Source organism: Trachemys scripta, chromosome 16 (genome assembly GCF_013100865.1).
Source record: "Trachemys scripta elegans isolate TJP31775 chromosome 16, CAS_Tse_1.0, whole genome shotgun sequence".
Classification (NCBI taxonomy): domain Eukaryota; kingdom Metazoa; phylum Chordata; order Testudines; family Emydidae; genus Trachemys; species Trachemys scripta.
This window is the reverse complement of record NC_048313.1, coordinates 15,912,274-15,933,642: the sequence shown is the minus strand read 5'-3', so window position 1 is coordinate 15,933,642 and position 21,369 is coordinate 15,912,274. Positions and strand designations below refer to the sequence as shown.

At 49.9% G+C, this 21,369-nt stretch overlaps 1 protein-coding gene across 3 annotated transcripts in view; it reads right to left on the bottom strand.

Annotated features, from left to right (window-relative positions):
• The window catches only part of RFX1 (regulatory factor X1), a 51,785-nt gene extending 30,622 nt beyond the window's left edge, over positions 1-21,163 (bottom strand). The window contains exons 1-4 of one of the 3 annotated variants that reach the window (XM_034793146.1): positions 20,866-21,163; positions 10,742-11,066; positions 4,196-4,305; positions 3,542-3,625 (exon numbers count right to left, since the gene is read on the bottom strand). In XM_034793146.1, coding sequence (XP_034649037.1) covers positions 3,542-3,625; positions 4,196-4,305; positions 10,742-11,015 — 468 coding nt within the window. In that variant the 5' untranslated portion in view covers positions 11,016-11,066; positions 20,866-21,163. The remainder of the gene's footprint in view (positions 1-3,541; positions 3,626-4,195; positions 4,306-10,741; positions 11,067-20,865) is intronic. The other 2 variants (XM_034793144.1, XM_034793145.1) reach the window with 2 other exon arrangements.
• Between the last annotated feature and the right edge of the window lie 206 nt (positions 21,164-21,369).

Here is a 21,369-nt window from a genome sequence, read left to right as displayed (position 1 = left end):
TACTTGGCACGGGTGAGGTCACAGCTGGAGTCCCCTCTCCAGGGTGCCACGCTTTAAGAAGGATGTGAACAAACTGGAGCGAGTCCACAGGAGAGCAACAAAAATGACAGAAGGTTTAGAAAATCTGACCTAAGAGGAAAGATTAAAAACCCTGGGCATGTTTAGTCTGGAGAGAAGCAGGCGGGAAACCTGAGAACAGTCTTCAAATATGCTAAGGGCTGTTTCAAAGAGGACAATGGTAAGTAGTTCTCCACATCCACTGAAGGTAGGGCAAGAAGGAATCGGCTTAATCTGCAGCAAGGATTTCGGTTAGATATTAGGAAAAGCTTTCTAGCGAGAAGGAGAGTCAAGCTCTGGAACAGGCTTCCAAGGGAGGTTGGGGAATCCCCCTCATTGGAGGTTTTTAAGAACAGGTTGGACAAACCACTGTCAGGGATGGTCTGGGTTGACTTGGTCCTGCCTCAGTGCGGGGGGCTGGACTAGAGGACCTCTCGAGGTCCCTTCTAGCTGCACATTTCCATGATTCTATGAATCTCCATGTGATGTGCTAGCTGCAGCTTCCTCATCCTACGCCCGTCCTTCAAAGCACTGTAGCCATCTCCAGCCATGTCCACCATTCAGCAAATGCTCCCCCCATTAACCTGGCAGGTTTCGGTGTGAAGAATCATCACACAGGAGTCGCTTTCCTCGAGATCAGCAGAGACGACAGATTTGGGGTCTAAACATCAGATTAGAAATATCTCAGCAACCCAAATTCAGGGGTCGTTTACATGTTAATCCTTCAGGGGCTTTTAGACAACAGCTTTTAAACAGAGGTGGTGGGATAGGAAAGATTTCATGGTGTGTTTCTTTTCTAAGGGAGAGCGTTTAACTCTGTCCTTGGCCAAAGTTTCCCACTGCACCATCTGGTTGTGAGCTAACGCCCAGAGGCAGCTGCATTTCAGTGCTACTGTGTGTAGTCTGTGAACTGCTTTGGGATATATTTTATTTATTTCATGTAGAGAAAGGAAGCTGCCAAACCAACCATGGACTGGAAATATGGGAATGTTGCTTCCTCTCCTTAATCTTGCCTAGTTCAGTGTCTGCGACCCCTCTGCTTGTGTGTAGCTGTCAAATCCACGAGTTTCAATCACTGATGAATTCAAGGCAAGACAACTTCTTGCCTGGCAGTGTTTTCTAACATGGAAAGGAAAAGCCAGAGGCAGAGCCAGGGCCGGCTCCAGGGTTTTGGTCGCCCCAAGCAGCCAAAATAAAACAAAAAAAAAAGCCACGATCGCGATCTAAAAAAAGCCGCGATCGCGATCTAAAAAAAAGCCGCGATCGCGATCTGCGGCAGCAATTCGGCGGGAGGTCCTTCACTCCCAGGCGGAATGAGGGACCGTCCTCAGAATTGCCACCGAATACCTGGACCTGCCGCTCCTCTCCGGAGTGGCCGCCCCAAGCACCTGCTTGAGAAGCTGGTGCCTGGAGCCGGCCCTGGGCAGAGCGGATCAGAGTTTGCACAGAAGTGAGACTCCCTTGTGCTGGGCATGCTCCAGTCTGTCCCAGACGTAGAGGAAACCACTGTTTAGATAATGATTAGTGGCCCGTCAGCTGTGCTAGATGAATGATAGAAACTCACAAACATGCTTGCAGTCTCCGGATGCCTGTCTATAAGCCTACAGCTGCATCTTCATTACAAATGTAATGCTTTACCAAGATAGCACCTTCTGGCAGAGCGCATCCCCCATGCTATTCTGACTCATACTGCCTGCCCCAGGAGAAGCAGGTAAGAATTATCCCTGATTTGCAGATTGGGAAACTAAGTGGTAGGGAGAGTATGTGACTGGTTCAGTCACAGAGACAGTCAGGCCAAGAATCCAGGAGTCCTGACTCCCAGCCCCCTGCTCTGACCACTCACCACTCCTTTCCCAGAATTGAGGAGTCTTGCATGCCCTCAAAGTCCACCAGGCAGACAGACAGTGGGTGAACCGGAAATGGAACCCAGATCTCCTGACATGTGTGTGATTGATTCTGTGCTTTAATCACATGACCACCCTTCTTTCTTAAGACACGGTCACTGTTTTTAGAAGGTCCATTCCACAGGCCAAACAACCCCGCTCCCCGTTTGCCGGCACTGCAGGAAGAGCCTCTGCGTCTTCCGATGCCTACGCCACAATTCCAATTACGAGCCATCTTTGCTGCTGCGCGTTTCCCTGAGAACAATGTTGGGATCAGGTAACCCAAGCATTACATAAAGGATCTGATTAAATTCCCATTAAAGTAGGTGAAAAGACTCCTATTGCTGTCAATGAGAGTTGGATCTGGCCCTATATGACCAGGGATTAATTGAGCCTAATGGGTCCAGTTACCACTTAAGTCCTAGGGCTACATTCAAACCTGGAATAAGACGGGGCAGTTCTGATGGCCTCTGATCCAGAATCCGACGTGGCCATAAATAATGGTGTCAGTTACGCGGGGTGTAAAGTGAGTGGAGAATGGGGTGTAGGTGCTATAGACCTCTCTGGCATTCAGTGGTCATGCAAAACATATGTCAATTACACACACCAGTGGCGGAGTCAGATTAGTGCAAAGGAGGCAGAACTCACCCAGCAGCTGTGAGGCCCTGAGATATGTAGGAACAACAGAGGGTGCTGTGCAAAACGCATGACAATTACACAGCAGGGAGATGCAAAACGCACATCAATTACACATCAAGGGGGCAGAAGGCCTGGGGAAGTAGCAGGAAAAGCAAGTAACAGGTAGGGGAAATAAATGAGTTGGCAGGGCCTCTTTTATCTTCCACCCTCCTGTGATTTGCTTTTCCTGTCTCATGCCCCTTACACCAGCTAAGTAAAATCCTGCTCCCATGTAAGCCAATCCACCTTTAGCCACTAACACACTGGTGCTGGGGGTGCTCCCACACTCCCCGGCTTTAAGCCGTTTCCATCATATACAGGGTTTACAGTCTGGGGATGCTTAGAGCCGTTGAACCACTATACAAATTGTTCCAGCTCCCCTGCACTGATGTCAACGAGGCCTGGATCCAACCCACTTCCATCCATTCCTCTGACCAGTGTTGCACCCAACCCGCAACCCCATTTAAGGCACCACTAAATCTGGACCCCAATCTGGCTAAACAATAAGCTTCCCCAGCACCAGTTGGATTAACTGATCTGAATGATTCTTACCCACCTCTAACTTCTAATCTCTTATCCGCTAACACGGCAAGTCGCAGAAGCACTGTTATTTCCCCGGGTCACCATGCTCGGGTGCCCCTCATGCAGCCTGATTTTCCTCGGGCTTTTACAGCGGTCGTTTCCGAGGAGTTACTCCTGCTTTGCGCTGGTCGAAGGGAAAGGAGGATCAGCTCCTCAGGTTGCTAATTGTAGGTATGTGAATGAACTCAATGTGCAGTGAGGGAGCTGTGCCTACAACTATGTTCTGGGGGCAGTTTAACACAGAGACGCTGTGAGTTGCAAGGTTGCCAAGCACAGGGAGGAGTTACAGGGGAGAAGCGTGGAAGAGCACAGGGCACGGGGCTTTCTGAACCATCGCTTACCTGCTGGGGCACTTGAACACCTGTTAGCTGGAGGGGGGATACCGAAGGTGGCTTAGCCTGCACACTGGCTTGAACCAACAGCCTCTGTCAAACAAAACACCCAGAGTTCAAGGTGAATGGAGGAAACAGGAGTGATTACAGCAGCGGTCCCCAGACATTCTCCAGTTAGCATCAGGCCCCAGCATTTAATAAAGCACCTGGCAGCAGAGGGCGTCAACACACTTCACAAAGGGGATGAAGTATCATCATCCCAGATTGGTCCTAGGGCGCAGAGCGGGGAGTGACCTGCCCAAATTCATACAGTAACTTAGTGACAGAGCTGGGAACAGAACCCAGGAGTCCTGATTTCTGGTCCTTCCTACCCTGTAACTTGGAGACACATTCCCCTTCCAGAGCTGGGAATAGAACCTAGGAGTCCTGACTCCCCGCCCCCTGCTCTAACCACTAGCTTCTGCTTCCCGCCGCCAAGCTGGGAACAGAATCCAGACATACAGCCTGCCCTAGACTACTAAAGCTGAAATGATTTCATGTTCACCAGGCCCAGAAGCAACAAACAAATCCAAGGAGCCCAATTCTAGTCTGATTTATTCCCCCTGCAACAAGTCTAACAGTACCCAGCTGTCCCCCAGGAAGATCGCCTGCTTGCCCACCTACCTGCTGTGTGGCCTGGACTTGCTGCACCACCTGTGTTGGCACCCCAGACTGTGTGGCCGTCGAGCCCGGGCTGGACTCGGAGACGGAGTCACTGGGTCTCATGGCACCTTCTGAATTTTGGAAAAGGAGAAGAAAAGGTGGCATGAAAAGTCTGAGGAAGGCAATTCAGCAAAGGTGTCCAAATCCCTCCTGTATATTTCAAGGGAGTTGCCAAGAGGTAGCCGGGGCTAGTGGACTGAGCACAGGACTGGTGTTGGGACCTATGGGGAGTTCTAGTCAAAGTGCTGGGAGGGGAATACAGCTCCCAGACTTGGGAATGGAACCCAGGAGTCCTGACTCCCAATCCCCTGGCTCAGTGGTTTCATGCCCACATGTAGAATGGAGCTCTCGGCCATTGGGCACAACTCCTCTGATTACCGTGCAGCACCCGGTGTGAATTTCCTTCTAAGACAAAGAAACAGCCAGCAACTGCCCCTACCAAAAACTAGTGAGAAAACAGGTGACAGGCCTCTCATACAGTCGGCCTGTTCGATGGACCCTTAATGCAAAGATTCCCTGCAAAGCAAGCCAGGTACTTACGATCACAAGGAGCTGTACAGAGACAATCGTAATACATGGTGCAGTGGGCACAGGGGTGTGCGTGTGCGTTTGCGTTTGCTCCCCTTCCTTGCGAGACAGGTAATAAAAGACCCAAGGCTTTTATAACCTGGAGCCTTGGCCACCTAATCCCTGCCAGTTCTCACCAAAGCTCCAGTGAGGCTGGTTTAGTATAAACATCCCCATCCTAGAAGGTGCAATCCCAACCCTCTGATCCTTCCAGGGAGGGGTAGGGGGAGCTCATCTGGGGCTGATTCTAATCGAGAAGCAGGAGATCACGTTTCATGGGTGTCTCGTTTGACATTATCAACAGAAGAGGAGGAAAAAAATAGCTCCGCGACCTTCCAGGATGGTGAATTAGTCTGTTTCCTTAGGGCACTCGAACAAATCAATGTTAACGCTGGGTTCAACAGCTTGGGAACCCTGGGAGACAGGACAGGCTAAGTGGGAAGTCCTTTTCCCACTTGAACAGTTAGGATTCCATGGAGCGGTGGAGATGGATTTTGAGGAAGCTTTTGCACGATGGGTCATATGGGTCTGGCGCTCTGGCATTTACTGATCAGTTGAGCGAGGCCCTCACACTGGTACTATGCAGAGTAGCTGGCCCTTGATAGCGACCGTATTTGTGTTGGTTACTTTGCACACCACAGAATCCGAGACACTAAAGATGGAAAAAGAAGTCTTAGCCCAGCCAGGCCTGACTCCTGCAATCTACTTGTCACACAGGAAGCTGCATTGCTAACCCCAATGATTCCGATGCAGCTTCCAGAGCCTGAGGACCTTATTCGACTGATCTGCCCGAACTCCCACGGACTTCAATGAGCAGCCCCGGCCCCTTCTTTCCTAACCCAGACGTCGGGAGTTTGGACAATGATCAGTGAGGTGAAACTCTGTCCAAAGCCTTCTGAAAATCCAATTCCACTGGCTCCCCCATGCCAGCCAGCAGCACAATGCCCCCTGTCATCACACTAGGTCATTAAAAAGGAGCTGCAGTGGCCTACTGGACAGAGCACAGGACTGGGCCACTTCCTAGCTCTGATACTGCTCTACAGGGCAACCTCGGGTGAGTCACTTTGCTGCTCTGTGCATCAGTTTCCCCATCTGTAAAATAGGGACAATGACAGTGAGCTGCTTTGTAAAACGCTATGCGATCTACTGGTGAAAAGCGCTAGATAAAAACGAGGGATGTTTCTTTTTATTTTGTTAAAGATCCCATCCCATGCTCTGTAAAGTATTTTGGCCAAAATTCCTGCTCTCCCCACTAGTCAATAAGTGGCTGCAACCCTCTGCCCCAGAGGCAGATGCAGTTCAGTGAGTCTGTGTGTATGTGCGTAGGTCAGGATCAAAGACCTTAGAGAAACGTAACATTATTATAATATTCCTTCCCTTTAAATTCTAGCTCCTCTAATTTAGATGGGTATTTTTAATGTGCCTAAAACTGCAACAGCCATTGATCCTACCGCACTTGAAGTTTACAAAGCAGGTTCAGACCTTAGTTAGGCACCACAGCTACTCTCCAAGGTAGGCAACTATAAGTATTATTACCTCTGCTGTGCAGGTGGGGAGATGAACGTCAAAGGTATTTAGATGCCTAACTCCCATTCAGATCCCGGTGCCTAAATAACTTTTGCAAAGGAAAACCAGCTCTGTCTGCTGTCTGCAAACATCGGTACCCATTTCAATTAGATTAACTGGGAGATGAATGCAGAAAGAAATCAGCCCCTCCACAGGTGCTTAGGTGGCGAGATCTTTGCTCAGCTGTGCATCAAGTCACTCCCACCCCCTCCTCCTTCACCTAAAGGCCAGATGGTAAGTAAACCTTTCATTATTATTGCTTTCCTTCTCTCTCGCTCTCTCTCTCTTTTTAAAGGCAGCAGAGCGTGGGCTCCTGGGATTACAAGGCATTTGGTGTTATTAGAACTGTTTCCACTGCTACACTGGTGGGGGGAGTACAAGAGTGGCTTGTCTGATTGCACCAGGGTCAGTGCTATTGACTAAGGACCAGATCTCGTCAGGTGCAAGAGGGCAGCAGTCGGTGGCAGTTTGCAGAGGCTCAGCCCCTCTTGGCAACTTCTCTCCCGATGGAGCTGAGCGCCTCCCAGGTAGGGTCCCCCTCTGGGTACAGCGCTGTTCACTTTGCTGAGAGGCGCTGGAGAATGCTGCGCCTGGAGTACCCTAATGGCTTCCCAGGAGCGAGAAGCGATGCCCGAGAGAGGCACGCTTCTTCCTTCACAAGGCAGCAAAGCGAGGAACTGGATGATTGCTCTCCCAAGACCAGCTTCGGGGGCTTTCACAGCCACAGCTCTGAGCTGGTCCAGGAGGAAATGATTTCTGGAAGAGTGTAGGACACCAATGTCTTCTAACTAACTAGGTGCCTATGCATCACCCCTCACACTCCCCCTCTAGCCAGCCAGGTACTCGATATTGGGGCCTGATTTTCAGAGGGGCTGGCACCCACAGTTCCAGCTGAAGTCAACGGAGCTGCATTGATCTACACTTGGTGAGGATCAGGGCCTTTATGCGAGGGAACTAGAAGGACTAAGATTTGTGGCAGATCTCTGGCCTGCATCACGCCAGGATTGCGAACAGAAGCATCAATCTATTATGACAGGGTCTGCACGGTGGAAAATCTCCCTAGCTCACACTCCCCTTTGAGAATCACAAGGAATTTTCTCTGAATAAAATCCAAGCTAGCTTTAAACCCTAGTGTCTGCAGACAGCCCTTCATGGAACTGAACTGGAGGGGAGGGACGTGTAGGGGGAAGTCTGCTAGAAAGATAAACTCCAGCTTTGGCTGTGGGCGGATGTCTTAGGACCTTACAGGGAGTGGCTCGATAGCTAGACTCTGATCCCCAGCACCTTCTCCAATTAAACTTTCCACTGCTAGGAAAATACAATCCTGTGAAAACTCCCAACCAGAACATGAATCAAAAGGCTCAAGAGATTTCTCAACAGCTTAGGTGAAGCCTGATTATTATCTCAGGCTATCCAGGTTTCTTTGGATGATATTTCATGCAACTCTGCAACACGCGACTGAAGTCAGCGGGAATATTATCCGGCTGTTTTCCTTGCCTGCCCTCAGCTCCTTAGTAACAATCTTCCTTTCTATAGGAAACCGACTGCTCCTGATCTGGGGGTGTTTAGATCTAGAAGGGATGGTTGGTTGGTTCTGAGTCAGTTAACTGGAAATGTTCCCCCTATTAACCAATGTCTTTCTACTGCTTATTCAGACCCTGCCCTGAATCACAATAACGCGCTACAATAAGGATTTCCTAGCATGATCTGACAGGGGACAAAGGGCCTTCACGCACCTGCCTTCTGAGACAGAAACTAGAACATAGCCCCGGACAAACTGTGGTACCTACAGATGGAGTTCGGTTCTTAATGCATCTTAACCAACAGGCAAGCACTCAAGCGTTTCTACTTACTCACCATTCATCTACTCCCGTGATGACTTAAAGGACTGGAAAACCTGCCTTACAGTGCTAGACTCAAGGAGCTCAGTCTAACCAAGAAAAGGCTAAGGGGTGACTTGATCCCAGCCTGCAAGTACTTGCACGGGGAACAAAACTTGGATAATGGGCACTTCAATCTGGCAGCCAAAGGTCGAAGAAGCTCGGATGGCTGGAAGCTAGACAAATTCAGCCTAGACGCAAGGCGCACATTTTTAACAGTCAGGATAATTAACCATTGAAACAATTTACCAACAGCTGTGGTGGATTCTCCATCTCTAGCCATTTTTAAATCAAGACTAGATGTTTTTCTAAACTCGTACACACAGGAATTGATTCAGGGACAACCTATAGCCTGGGTTATACAGGAGGTCAAACTAGAGGATCACAACAGTCTCTACTGGCTTTACAATCTATGAAACTCTGATAGATTGGCTCTAGACCAGGGGTCGGCAACGTCTGGCATGCGGCTTGCCAGGGTGAGCACCCTGGCGGGCCGGGCCAGTTTATTTACCTGCTGACATGGGAGGTTCGGCCGATCGCGGCCCCCACTGGCCACGGTTCGCTGTCCCGGGCCAATGGGGGCGGCGAGAAGCCGTGGCCAGCACATCGCTCGCCCGCACCGCTTCCCGCCGCCCCCAGGTGCTTACCCTGGCGAACCGCGTGCCAAACGTTGCCGAGCCCTGCTCTAGACCAATAAATAATGTGGTTACAGCAGTGCATAGCTATGGTAATAGATAGGTTCTACAGTGACTAACCTACGTTTTTATGACTTCTTGTTTCTGTTAGACCTGCAGAGGAAACCCAGTCCTGGGAGAACGAGCTGGATTCTATTCTAACTCATGCATCACCAACGGAATACACTAAATTCCAAATTCAAATCTGAATTGATGATGCGTAAGCCGGAAAGAACCTGGCTTGACTCCCCAGTCTCAGGGGGAGTTTGCGGGTCTGGTGGCATTAAATGATTAGCTGTTTACTTGAAAAGCGAGTCCATGTGTATCTAGAGTTGCTGAGAGATGATACAGGAGGCGCCTCGCATAGATATTCTCAATAGCAGCAGTGCATTGGAATAAGTCCATCTCTTGCTGTTAGTTCTCAGGGGAGAGTCAGCTCTCCAGATCACTGTATAAAGGTGCCTCTGTTTATCTGAGCCTTTTCCACAGCTTGGATTTATTTTAAAGCGCGTGTTCTATTCTGAAGCATGATTATTGCTCCTTTTTGCCTCTCAGACCTTCGCCTTGGCAGGATCCACCTGCTGACTGTAGTGGCAACAGTCAGATTTGGCGGCTTCTCATGCTGGTTAGTCCTGCGGGGCCAAGAAGCTCTGGGAGAGCAAAGTAGAGCCTCTTGTGGCTCGTGCCTCATCGAGGGAATTGCAGATTCAATTCCGAGGGGGTTACAAAGGCAATGGGGCTGCACAGCTGTCCCGGGGGCAGAGATTCCCTGCAGAACCGTACTACTGGTGCTGATCCAGAGGATGGCAAGAGGCCAGTTGGACAGGGAAGACCAGGCAGAGAGGAAGGATGGTTCCAGTAGTTCAGGCACTGGAGTGGGATTTGGGAGACCCAATTCAATTCTCTGCTCTGCCCACAAACTCCCTGTGTGACCTTCGCCAGCTCACTTAGTCTCAGTTATTCATCTGTAAAATGGGGATAAAAATATTTCCCTGCTGCCTGGGGGGGCCTGATGGTAAATACAACAAAGATTGTGAGGCGCTCCGATACTGTGGTGATCCAGGTCATAGAAGGACCTAAAACAGATAAGAAGAAGCTCATGCCCATCTATTGAAGGCAGAGGTGATTCCTATTTCAATTATATACGTGTACCCAGAGGCTGTGTCCATAGACAGATCCTGTTCTCACTGAAGTCACTGGAATAAATATACATCATGTTCTGCTGAAAGGGGCTAGCAGTGAATCTTGTATCTAAAGACAATCCCAGACCTCGCTAAAACTTATGTTTGTGGCAAGCATAGTTTTAGGCCCAACAGAAGAAACAATCAAGACCCTTTAGGTAGCCGAGACAGCTGCAAACATGGAAGCTACTGCCCAAGGCGCTAGGCCACATGGTAGGTCAGAGCTAAGTTGTATGGGCTGAGGGGTTTCCCTGGTTGCAAACACAGGGGCTAGGATGTTGGTTGCTGCCTGTGTGTGTTGGAAAAAACAGCCAGCAGTGTGAGTGTGATCTTGAGGTGAAGCAGAGGGTCTAAGCTTCTTGGGCACAGAGCTCGCTGGAGGCGCAGGCATGGGGATTTCTGAGGAAGGAAATTGCCTGCTGCTATTTGTTTCTATGGTCAGAGAAACAGCACTCCATAAACATTTTTTGGAAATCAACAAGATAACCACCAAGAATATACCTGGCTCGTATAATCGATTCCTCAGCCTAAACAATTCTGAAAGGCCCCTGGCACTAACTAACCACTCAGGCTGAAGGAGCAACCATAACATGTGAGAAGCCATGAGGCTTTCCCCCACCACACTCCTCCCAGACTTACCGGACACCGTGACTATGATATACTGCTGCGGGGCTGGTGTTGGTGTTTGCTGGCCCGTGGCCTGAGCCTGCGGCTGTGGGGCCTGGATTTCCGAGACATACTGTTTCTGAGCGGCTGGTTGTTGCTGCGTGCTTTGCAATTCCGCTACATACTGTTGCTGGGCTGCTGCTGGTGCCGCTGTTGTCGCCGTCGCCGCCGACTGTTGCTGCGCCTGTTGCTGTTGTGACTGTTGCTGAGCTGCCTGTAATTCCGTAACGTACGCCTGTGTTGCCATGCCAACAGTGGGGAAAATGATAATAAATAAGGCTTTTTTTTTTTTTGCTTCCTTTTGTTGAGAAAAAAAAGAGGAAAAAACAAAATAAAAAAAAGAAAGAAAAAAAAAACAATTAATCAATTGTAAAGCGATCCGGGGATAGAAACAGCTCCCTGCTGTTCTATTCGTTAAGCAATAACTTAATTACACCCCGTGGTTAATAACTAATTACAGTCAATTACAGCAGGAGAAAGCAGTAGCAGCATTCATCTTTCTCTGCAGAAACAGGCCTGGAAAAGTAACGGTTCTGAGAAACTTGTTCAGAACCAATCCCCACATTATGACTGGATGCAATTTACGAAGCTGCGGCAATTATCTTTCCCAGATCCCCACCACTACAACGCACTCTTTTTATCTGTAGTGAAATGAAAGATCAGCCTGCTTCTGCGCTCGCTTCCACTGAGGGAAATCCACAGTGACTCCACCAAAGCCAAGGGGCATGAGGGAGAGGAGAAGCAGCCCTTAAGCTGGCAGTTTTGGTAGTGGCCTTGGATTGTGGGTGCCCAACTTGAGATGTCTTGGGCCCGGTTTCCAGAGGTGCTGAGTGCCTGCATCTCCAAATGAAACGGGGATTTTGGAAACTGCATTCATTTCCACATAACAAACAATCAAGCTTCAGCTTGATGGATCAACTTCAACCCCAGGGGCAACTCTCCTCTTACACCAGGGCTGGATTTGGTCCAGCACCTGGGAAAGGAGAGCTTTGCACTCAGACGTGAAACCCGCTTGACCAGATTCTGCAAATCAGTGACACTGACGTAAATACACAGCTTCACATCAACGGAGCAGAATTTCGTCTCCAGGCCTGCTGGAGGTTCTGACAGCATCACCAGCTCACCCCTTCTGAGGCTGTCCTGTGCAGTTCACTGGGTTGGAGATTCATGGATAAAATTGAAATAAAACAAGGTCCCATCAGCTCCTACGGATATGGAAACATCCCAGGACACTTTTCAAAAGAGTAAGGCAGGGCTTTCTCTCATTCATGGCCAAAATTTCCCTTCTTTTTGCTGTTGTGCACCCGCTGATTGCCCCTCTACGCCCCAGAAGTGACTGCATTTCACTGGTGGTATATGTTGAAGGGTTTACGAGAAGCTTTGCAGTGAAAAGTGCTATGCAAAAGTCAAATATTATTAGAAATCTGAAGGTCTGAAGCAGGCCGGATCATCAGAAGGGTGCCAGGCCTCAGATATATTCGAGAAGGACAGCGCTCACTCGTACACCTGACACACATCACACTTACTGTTACTGAGCATGTTCATGTTACAAGAGAGCCCATGGCGGTAGAGTCCAGTCTACAATAATCCCTTGACACTCCCGAGCCTTGGACTGAGGAGCTCAAAGCAATTTGCAAGCATTCGTTAATGAGGCATCTCACAGCTAGTGAAGTGTGTAAACTGAGGCACAGAGCGAGGAAGTGACTCTTCCCAAGCACACACAAATGAGTCAGTGGCAGATCCAGATTTCTTTTCACCTGCTCCCTTACTCTACCCACTAGACCACAGTGCCTTCTAGCCTAGTAGAACCTCACCACCCTGACTGCCAGCTTTAGTGTGATCTAACGGTTAGAGCAGGAGCCTGGAAGTCAGAGCTCCTCTGTAAAACAGAGATAACACTGAGGATTGATTAATATTTGTAAAGTGAGTTGAGCTCCTCAGAGGGGAAATGCTTTGAGGAAGGGCATGAAGAAACTCCACTCAGCTTTGCATAGACCAATCCATTTCCCGCACTGCTAAAGATCAGGACAGAAGTCAGACAGCAGCATTGCTGGTGTGTGTGCTCCTACGCCAGGGTCTCCGAGGGGGACGTAATAAGAATCATGTGCTGTAAGCGGCAGTCAAGGCCATCAGTTGCTTCTCAGAGACAACAACCCTGACTCCGGAGTTAGAGGAGTCATGACTGCCTAGAGTCTGCCCTGAAGCTTTCCGACAACAGTTTTCATTTGTCACTCTGATCTGCCAAAGCTCCCACCCCAGAGCCATTCTGGGGCTGCCTGTTTGCCCTTGCTGTGCTTCCCAGCTCCATGCCTCCCAGCTCTCCCTGTCCCTTCCACCTCGCTGGCTCTCAGAGCCTTTTATTTTGCTCAGCAGTAACGCAAGGAATCTACGGGCCCATACCCTGTAAGACACTGGCTCAAGCAGGTTAGCTTAAGTAAAGCAGGCCCATGACCCTTAGCACTGATAAAATGGCCTGACAGTTACCCTAGATTTTGGGGAACTGGGAACAGCTTGCTCAAGAGAGGGAGCTGGTTCATAACGCTACCAGGCAACCTCGGGAACACGGAGCTGAGCCTGGGCGTGGGTATTTTAGGGTAGAATCGTGGGCAGATGTTTAACCACGAACTTGCTTTAGCAATAGGCGATGTCTATGATGATGAGCTAAAAAACATTAATATCTTAACCTACAGGATAAGGGCACCCTGATATTCTGAGGGGGGGAAGCTGGATCTGGACATGGAAGGCTGGGCATCTGAATAAATATTCATGGTAGGGCCCAGGCCCTACAATAGGCCAAGCCCGCATATAGCAGGGGATGGGTTTCCATCAGTGACCCTTCAGCTTTTCATTGTTATCTACCACCAACCTTTGGGTGTGAGGGTTCTGCACCATCGGACTCATTGGACATGCCAGGGGCAGGGCTGATCCTGTGTCTCTCACCGCCAGGTCCCCAAGGAAGGGTGTGAGTAGATACCTACCTCTAAAGCTGCTGGTGATTCAGACCACTGCCACAATCACAGCTGGGAGAGATGGCCAGGGCCGGCGTTAGGGGGTGGCAAGCAGGGCAGTTGTCTGGGACCCCATGCTGCAGGGGCCCCCGCAAAGCTACATTGCTCAGGCTTCAGCTTTAGCCCCGGGTGGCAGGGCTCAGGGCCCCGAGCTTCAGCCCCATGTGGTGGGGCTTTGGCTTTCTACCCTGGGCCTCAGCAAGTCTAATGCTGGCCCTGCTTGGCGGACCCCTGAAACCTGCTCGTGGCCCCCCCAGGAGCCCCCGGACCCCTGGTTGAGAACCACTGGCTTAAAGGTCTAAGCATCAGGTAGGAGAGAACTACTGCCTAGAGCAGGGGTCAGCAACCTTTCAGAAGTGCTGTGCCGAGTCTTCATTTATTCACTCTGATTTAAGGTGTCGCGTGCCAGTCACACATTTTAACGTTTTTAGGAGGTTTCTTTCTATACGTCTATAATATAGAACTAAACTATTGTTGGATGTGAAGTAAATTAGGTTTTTAAAATGTTTAAGAAACGTCATTTAAAATTAAATTAAAATGCAGAGCCCCCCCAGACCGGTGGCCAGGACCGGGCAGTGTGAGGACCACTGAAAATCAGCTCGCGTGCCGCCTTCAGCACACGTGCCATAGGTTGCCTACCCCTGGCCTAGAGCCTCTGGAAGGAGGAGTTCTAGTTCTTAAGGCAGACCTTTGAGCTGGTTCTATTCCCTGCTCTGAGAGGTATGTGTGATCTAAGAGTCAAGACATCTGGATTCTATGCCCATTTCTGTGACCTTGAGCAAGCCATCCCCCGTGCCTCAGTTTCCCAATATGTAAAATGGGGATAAGGATAGTAACCTCCTGTGGGTTTACCTAGTTAATATCTGCAAATCTCACTGACGATGTGAAGAGCTTCTCACCCAATGAAAAGACCTCTTTTTTCTGACATTACTAAGTGTCCCCTATGGGTCATTTGCAGCCATGGGCACATGCGGTTAGCCAGGCATTTCCCACCTGTCAACAGCACTGCGAGAGCCAGGATCAGGATCGCTTTCTGGCAGGCAGGGAGGCCACAGCATGTGCAAAGCCGCCGTGCTCAGCTTAAGGCACAAGGCACAATCCACATTCCAAAGGTTCCTGTGCCCTTGGTCACTCCTTTAGGAACATGCCAAGCTTGGAAATAACCTGTCTGTTTTTAGATCCATTCCCCACCCCCAGAATGAATCACAGCAATCAAATACAGGGCCTGATTCTCCGAGATGCAGAAGAGCCTGCATTTCCACGTGGGTGCAAGGCCCCTTCTGAGGCCCAGGCCTGGGGCAAGTTCCTGGCTCCAGCCACTTGCTGATTCTTCTCATGCTGCAGAGCAAGAGGGCCAATCTCTCAAATCAGGCACATAAAACCTTCTGAAAGGGCCTCCGGATTGCATTAACCTTTCCTCCTCCCTTCTCCCCCAGAGCAAAGGAACACTCGGGGCTACTGAATGCCCCAATCAGAGGCTACATCTCACAGGTCTTCACCAACAGAGGCTGCTACGATCTTTGGATGGTGCTTTTTGTAGTCTAACAATATGCTATGGAAGATGCTGAATGCAAACAGCGGACAGCTGGGAGACTCAGTGACCACTTGGAATGAGAGAGAGACATTCCAATCCAGCGGCAAGGTGTTGGGGGAACTGGCTGGTTCAGGGGTCACCTCTCGGCTGCTGGTCCCAGTCTACATTAGGGTGACCAGATAGCAAGTGTGAAAAATCAGGACAGGGGGTGGGGGGTAATAAGAGCCTATATAAGAAAAAGACCCAAAAATTGGGTCTGTCCCTATAAAATCAGGACATCTGGTCACCCTAGTCTACATTGGTAATTTGGTAGTGACCAAAAGTTGCCAGCACCTAGAGTTACTTTAGTGACCCATGTAAAATGAGTTGGGAAATGGTCATGGGCCAATTCTTAGTGACCACCTTAGGGGCTTGTCCACATTCTAGTTCCTACTGGGTTGGGGTAACAGCACAGGACAGGTGGCTTTTGCACGGAAGACAGGATTGGAGTGTGTTTAAGCAATGATCCTGAATTGTGCTGCACATCATGGTTTAATCTCATAGAATCACCCAAATGGGCTGGCAGGGATCTCAAGAGAGACATTAAATCCAGCCCCCTAGAGTATCCCTGACAGGTGTCTGTCTAACCCGTTCCTAAAAACCTCCAATGATGGGGATTCCACCACCTGCCTTGGAAGCCTGTTCCTGTCCTTTGCTATCCGTATAGTTAGAAAGCTTTTCCTAACATCTATCCTAAACCTCCCGTGCTGCAAATGAAGCCAATTCCTTCTAGTCCTACCTTCAGTGGTCATGGAGAACAATTGCTGACCATTCTCTTTATAACAACCCTGAACATATCTGAAACTGCTATCAGGTCCCCCCCTCTGTCGACCTTTCCAAGACTAAACATGTCCAGTTTTTTATTTTGTCCTGATAGGTCAGATTTTCAAAACCTTCCATCATTTTTGTTGCTCTTCTGTGGACTCTCTCCAGTTTGTCCACAACTTTCTTAAAGTGTGACTCCCAGAACTGGACACAGAACTCCAGCTAAGGCCTCACCAGTGCCATGCAGAGTAGGACAGCTACCTCGTGTCTTATATATGGCACTTGTGTTAATACACCCCAGAATTATATTATATTAAGAATATATATTATATTGTATTAACCTTTTTCGCAACTGCATCACATTGTTGACTCATATTTCAACTTGTGATCCACTATAACCCCCAGACCGTTTTCAGCTATATTACCACCTAGCCATTTATTCCGCATTTGATTTTTCCTTCCTAAGTGCAGTACTTTGCACTTGTCTTTACTGAATTTCATCTTGTTGATTTCAGACCAATTCTCTAATTTGTCAAGGTCATTTTGAATTCTAATCCTGTCCTCCCAAGTGCTTGCAATCTCTCCCATCTTAGTGTCATCTGCAAATTTGATAAGCGTACACACCACTCCATTACCCAGGTCATTAGTGAAAATATTGAATAGTACCGGACTCCAGACAGACCTGTGCCAGGTGCCACTAGATACTTCGTACCCGTTTGACAACAAACCATTGATAACTACTCGTTGAGTACAGTTTGTCAACCAGCTATGCACCCACGTTATGCTAATTTCATCTAGATCACATTTCTCCAGTTTGCTTATGGGACTGTCATGTGGGACTGTGTCAGAAGCCGCACTAAAATCCAGATGTATCATGTCTACTGCATCCGCTAGCCCAGTAACGCTGCCACAGAAGGAAATTAGGTTGGTTTGGCATGATTTGTTCTTGACAAATACATGCTGACTATTACCTCTAACCCTATTGTCCTCTAGGTGCTTACAAACTGATTATTAAATAATTTGTTCCACTATCTTCCCAAGCATCGAAGTTAGGCTGACTGGTCTATAATTCCCCAGGTCCTCTTTGTCCTTTTTAAAGACAGGTATTATGTTTGCCCTTCTCCACTCCTCTGGGACCTCCCCCGTCCTCCAGGAGTTATCGAAGATAATTGCTAATGGTTCTGAGATTGCTTCACTAGTTCCTTAAGCACCCTAAGATGAATTTCATCAGGCCCTGATGACTTGAATACTTCTAATGTACCTAAACATTCTCATCTACCCTGCAAGCCTGAACCAGGCTGCTATAGTATCTGGGGACAAGGGTGCTGTGAACAAGTTCCCCAGCATGTTAGGGTTTACAGTGGGATCTAGCTGACTGTCTTGGCTAATGGTTGAATGGGCCATACTTGCCTTTTACCCCAGAGTGGGTCCCTCCAAGGCTGGGAGGTACATGCACAGGGGAAGCTTGCCTTGTCATTGTTCTGCAGAGACACCTCAATCCAATACCTTTCATCAGCATGAAATTCACCCAGGTTTGAAGGTTAAAAACTCTTACACAATGAGCTCAAATAACAATAACGATCTCATGTTCCTGTAGAGCCTTTTCCTTCTCAAGAACCCCAGGGAGCATGTTACACATTGGCATTATCACTAAAATGCAGCCATCTCTGGGGGGGGATGTGGCAGCTGTTTAACAGTACACAACAAGCATACAGTTTAGGACAGGGAGCGAAGAAGAAGCCCATATCCAGCTGAAACTGCAGAAGCAAAATGGAATCACCTGAGTTGGAATTTGGCCAGGAACCTCGGGTTAACAGCCTGAGTCTTGTGATTAAATGTCGTATTTCACAATGTGTAGGACCCACTCTGGAAGTGCTTTACGTGGGTCTGTCAGCACACAAAGATGCTCGAGAAGACCCATGTCCGCTGCACAACGGGGGGGACCACGACAGCAAAGACCCCAGTGGCTGCCAACTGTGCAGTACTGAGCTACTGCTTGAGAACCGGAAGGTGAAATTGGTGAGGAAATAAAAGTGAAACCGACCAAATTCAGCCTTGGACCCAGCATAAATAGTGAGACGTGAATCTGATTTGTAAAATCTTTTCATTTTATAAATTGAAGGTGTCAGGAGTAACACAGATAATGATAATTACTACTATTCTGTACTTCTCTAACACTGACTATTGCAAACATTTATGAATTCAATTTCTTAATGCTTTTGGGAGGTGGGTATGATTATGTTCATCTTACAGGGACAGTGAGGCACAGAGAGGTTAAAGTGGTTTACCTGCAGTCAAAGAGGAAGCCGCTCCTATAGCTAGAAATGGAATCCAGAACTCCTAACTCCCAGTCCTGTACTTTAATCACAAAACTACTCTTCCTTTCAAAGAAAGGCAGGAACACCTTTAAAAACATATGATCTTTAACGTGAGTGTGTCCCTTTATTTGTGTTAATTTTAGCGTTTAATGACACAAAGTGTCCACTCACACCAACTCCACTGGCCCTTTAAACGACAGATTTGTCTCACCAAGGATCAAAGCAACAGACTATTCTGCCTAGCTTGTCTCTTTTTCTCACGCACTTTGTTCTCCAGTTAGATCCTGTGAACAGCATCCTCCCCTCCACACGCATGAGCCAAAGTGATGGAATCTCTTCACAAAACATGTGATTTGCTTAACGCTGGCTGGGGCCAGACTGATACAAAAGGGCATCGATGACAGGAACGAATTAAAACTCTCCAGGCTTTTGGAATGACAAATTTACAACCAAGATCCCTGATTAGAGGGCGTGATCCTGTAAGATGCTCAACTCCCTCTGGCTTGCTCAGCACCTCACAAGGTTATATCCTGTATCCCGACTTTGGCAACGTAAGAGCCTCCTCTTCCTGCTCACTCAACCTAAACTGAGCAACGTCCGTACAGCTCCTAGTAGCTATTCCCCCCAAGCCTCCTCTCTATGTATAACAACATCTCATTCCTCCCCGTTTTGCCTATCCCCTTGCAATTTATTTGTGAAATGCCCAGCAGGAGATCAAGGGGAAAGTCACACAAAGGACCCACAGCCACAGACCAAGATAAACGCAGCATCATAATAAAGTTATGAAACAGTAATGCGAACCACAGGAAAATATATAGAAGGTGCAAATCCACCCCCTACTGAACATTTAAAGCCACGGAATGGGTAATTTAGAGCCAGGGAGAAGGTAATTTCCCTGGCGAATGGTCCCCATCCCTAATTTTCCTGAATTGCTCCAATTTTGTTGACAGGATTCAATTTACTGAGGACATTCATGGGTCTGGAAATTGTTTCCAAGGCCTGGGAAATGTGATCGTGCTGTGTCTGCTCTGTGGTATTTTGATGCTATGTTGTCATCTCCCAGTGCCACAGTGTGACAACGCAATGATACTTTGACACACTGTCACAATGACATTTTGCACAAGCATGAGCAGCGGCAGCTTTGATGCCATTTTGACACAATACTGACGTGTCACCCACAGCGTGATGGTGTTTTGAGACATCAGCGTGCTGCCACGTGATGACATTTCGAAGACACTGTCACCGCCCGTCACCTTTTGACTCCACACCACGGCCATCGGGTTAAGACATGAAGTTTTCAACATATCATCACATCTTGTGGCCCAATGCTGCGCTGAGGCAAGACCCGCTTTTGCCAGGGCGCGTTTGACCTCATACACTGATAGCGTAATGCATCATCGGTGCATGCGATGCTGATATTTTGACACCATAGTATATTTGAGTACATCACCACCACTACATGGTGCAAAGAGGTTCTGATGCCACACTTGGGCATTTTGAAACCGGTGGCATTGGCATAACGTCTCAATGCCTCCTCGTGCTGGGCCGACACGAGGCTGTATCCTCAGGCACCGTCACGGCGTGGGGGTGATGTCACTTCGAGGCCTCACTGTGCGCAGCCCGCTGACCTGGCAACGCCTCATCCTGATGTCATAATAACGCATCAGCGGGGCCGGGCGGCGGGCTCCCGGGGCCACACTGTCGGGGCCGGGGCGCGCTGGCCTGTTAACGCCTCGGGCTGGCCCCCTGACGCCTCGCCGCTGGGCCTTGTGATGTCACCGCATGACATCATGGCCTTTGACTTGGCCGCAGGCATTGTGATGTCACCGCATGACATCATGGCCTCTGACGCGGCTGTAGGCATTGTGATGTCAACACATGACATCACGGCTCCTGACACCTCGTTGCTCGGCCATGTGATGTCACCGCATGACATCATGGCTCCTGACGCGGCCGCAGGCATTGTGATGTCACCGCATGACATCACGGCCCCTGACGCAGCCGCAGGCATTGTGATGTCACCGCATAACATCACGGCCCCTGACGGCATTGTGACCTCACGGAGGGAGCCCCGCCCCACCGTGGAAACCCACCCCAGTGTTGGGGGGCAGGGAGGGGGGCTCCCCCTGTTGGGCCCCGCCCCCTCCCCTGTCCCCATTGGTGGCCCCCCGCTGCCCCGCGTCTTCTGATTGGCCCGTCCGCCCACCAATCACCGGGGAGCGCTGTACGCCCCGCCCACCGGGCCTGGGCCCTTCTTAATCCCGGGGCAACGGCCGGGCCCTCACTCGAGCGCGGGCGGCGCCTCCCCCTGGCGCGAGCGGCCCCGAGACTCCGAGTGACCGACTGTCTCGCCCCCCTCCCCCCTCAGGGGCGCGCCCCCCCCCCCCCCCCCGCAGCCATTTTGTGTGGCGGGGGAATTCGAGTCGGACCCACCTGAACGGTCCCTCCCCGCGGCCCGGTCCCGGAGCCCCGCGGAGGCCGCTTCGCTTCAGGGTCCGACGCTCCGGGGCCGGGTGGAGCCGCCGGTCACCGGCCGCGGCGGGGCCGGGTTTTGGGAGGGTCTCGATTAGTCGGTGGGGGGGGGAGGGGGTCCGCTCGGGGCGGTTGTTGTTGTTGTTGCCGGGTTTCCTGGTCGCCACGACTACCGTGGCTATGGCGCCCTCCGTGTTCCCTCACCGGGGCAACTGTTGCTACCCACCTCGGCGGCGGGCGGGGCCGAAGGGGGGAGAGAGGGAGGCCCCTGGGCTGATTGGACGCAGCGGGCCGCCGCATTGGGTACCCTGGTTGTCAATCTTCACCCTGCTCGCTCTGGTTGGTTGCGGGCCGTGCTACTCATGGAACGTCCCGCTTCCTATTCTGGTTGGAATTGGCCGGATTCGCTTGGCGTGTGCTGATTGGGTCCTGGCCACGCTTTTCTCCACGTTGATTGGGCAGTGC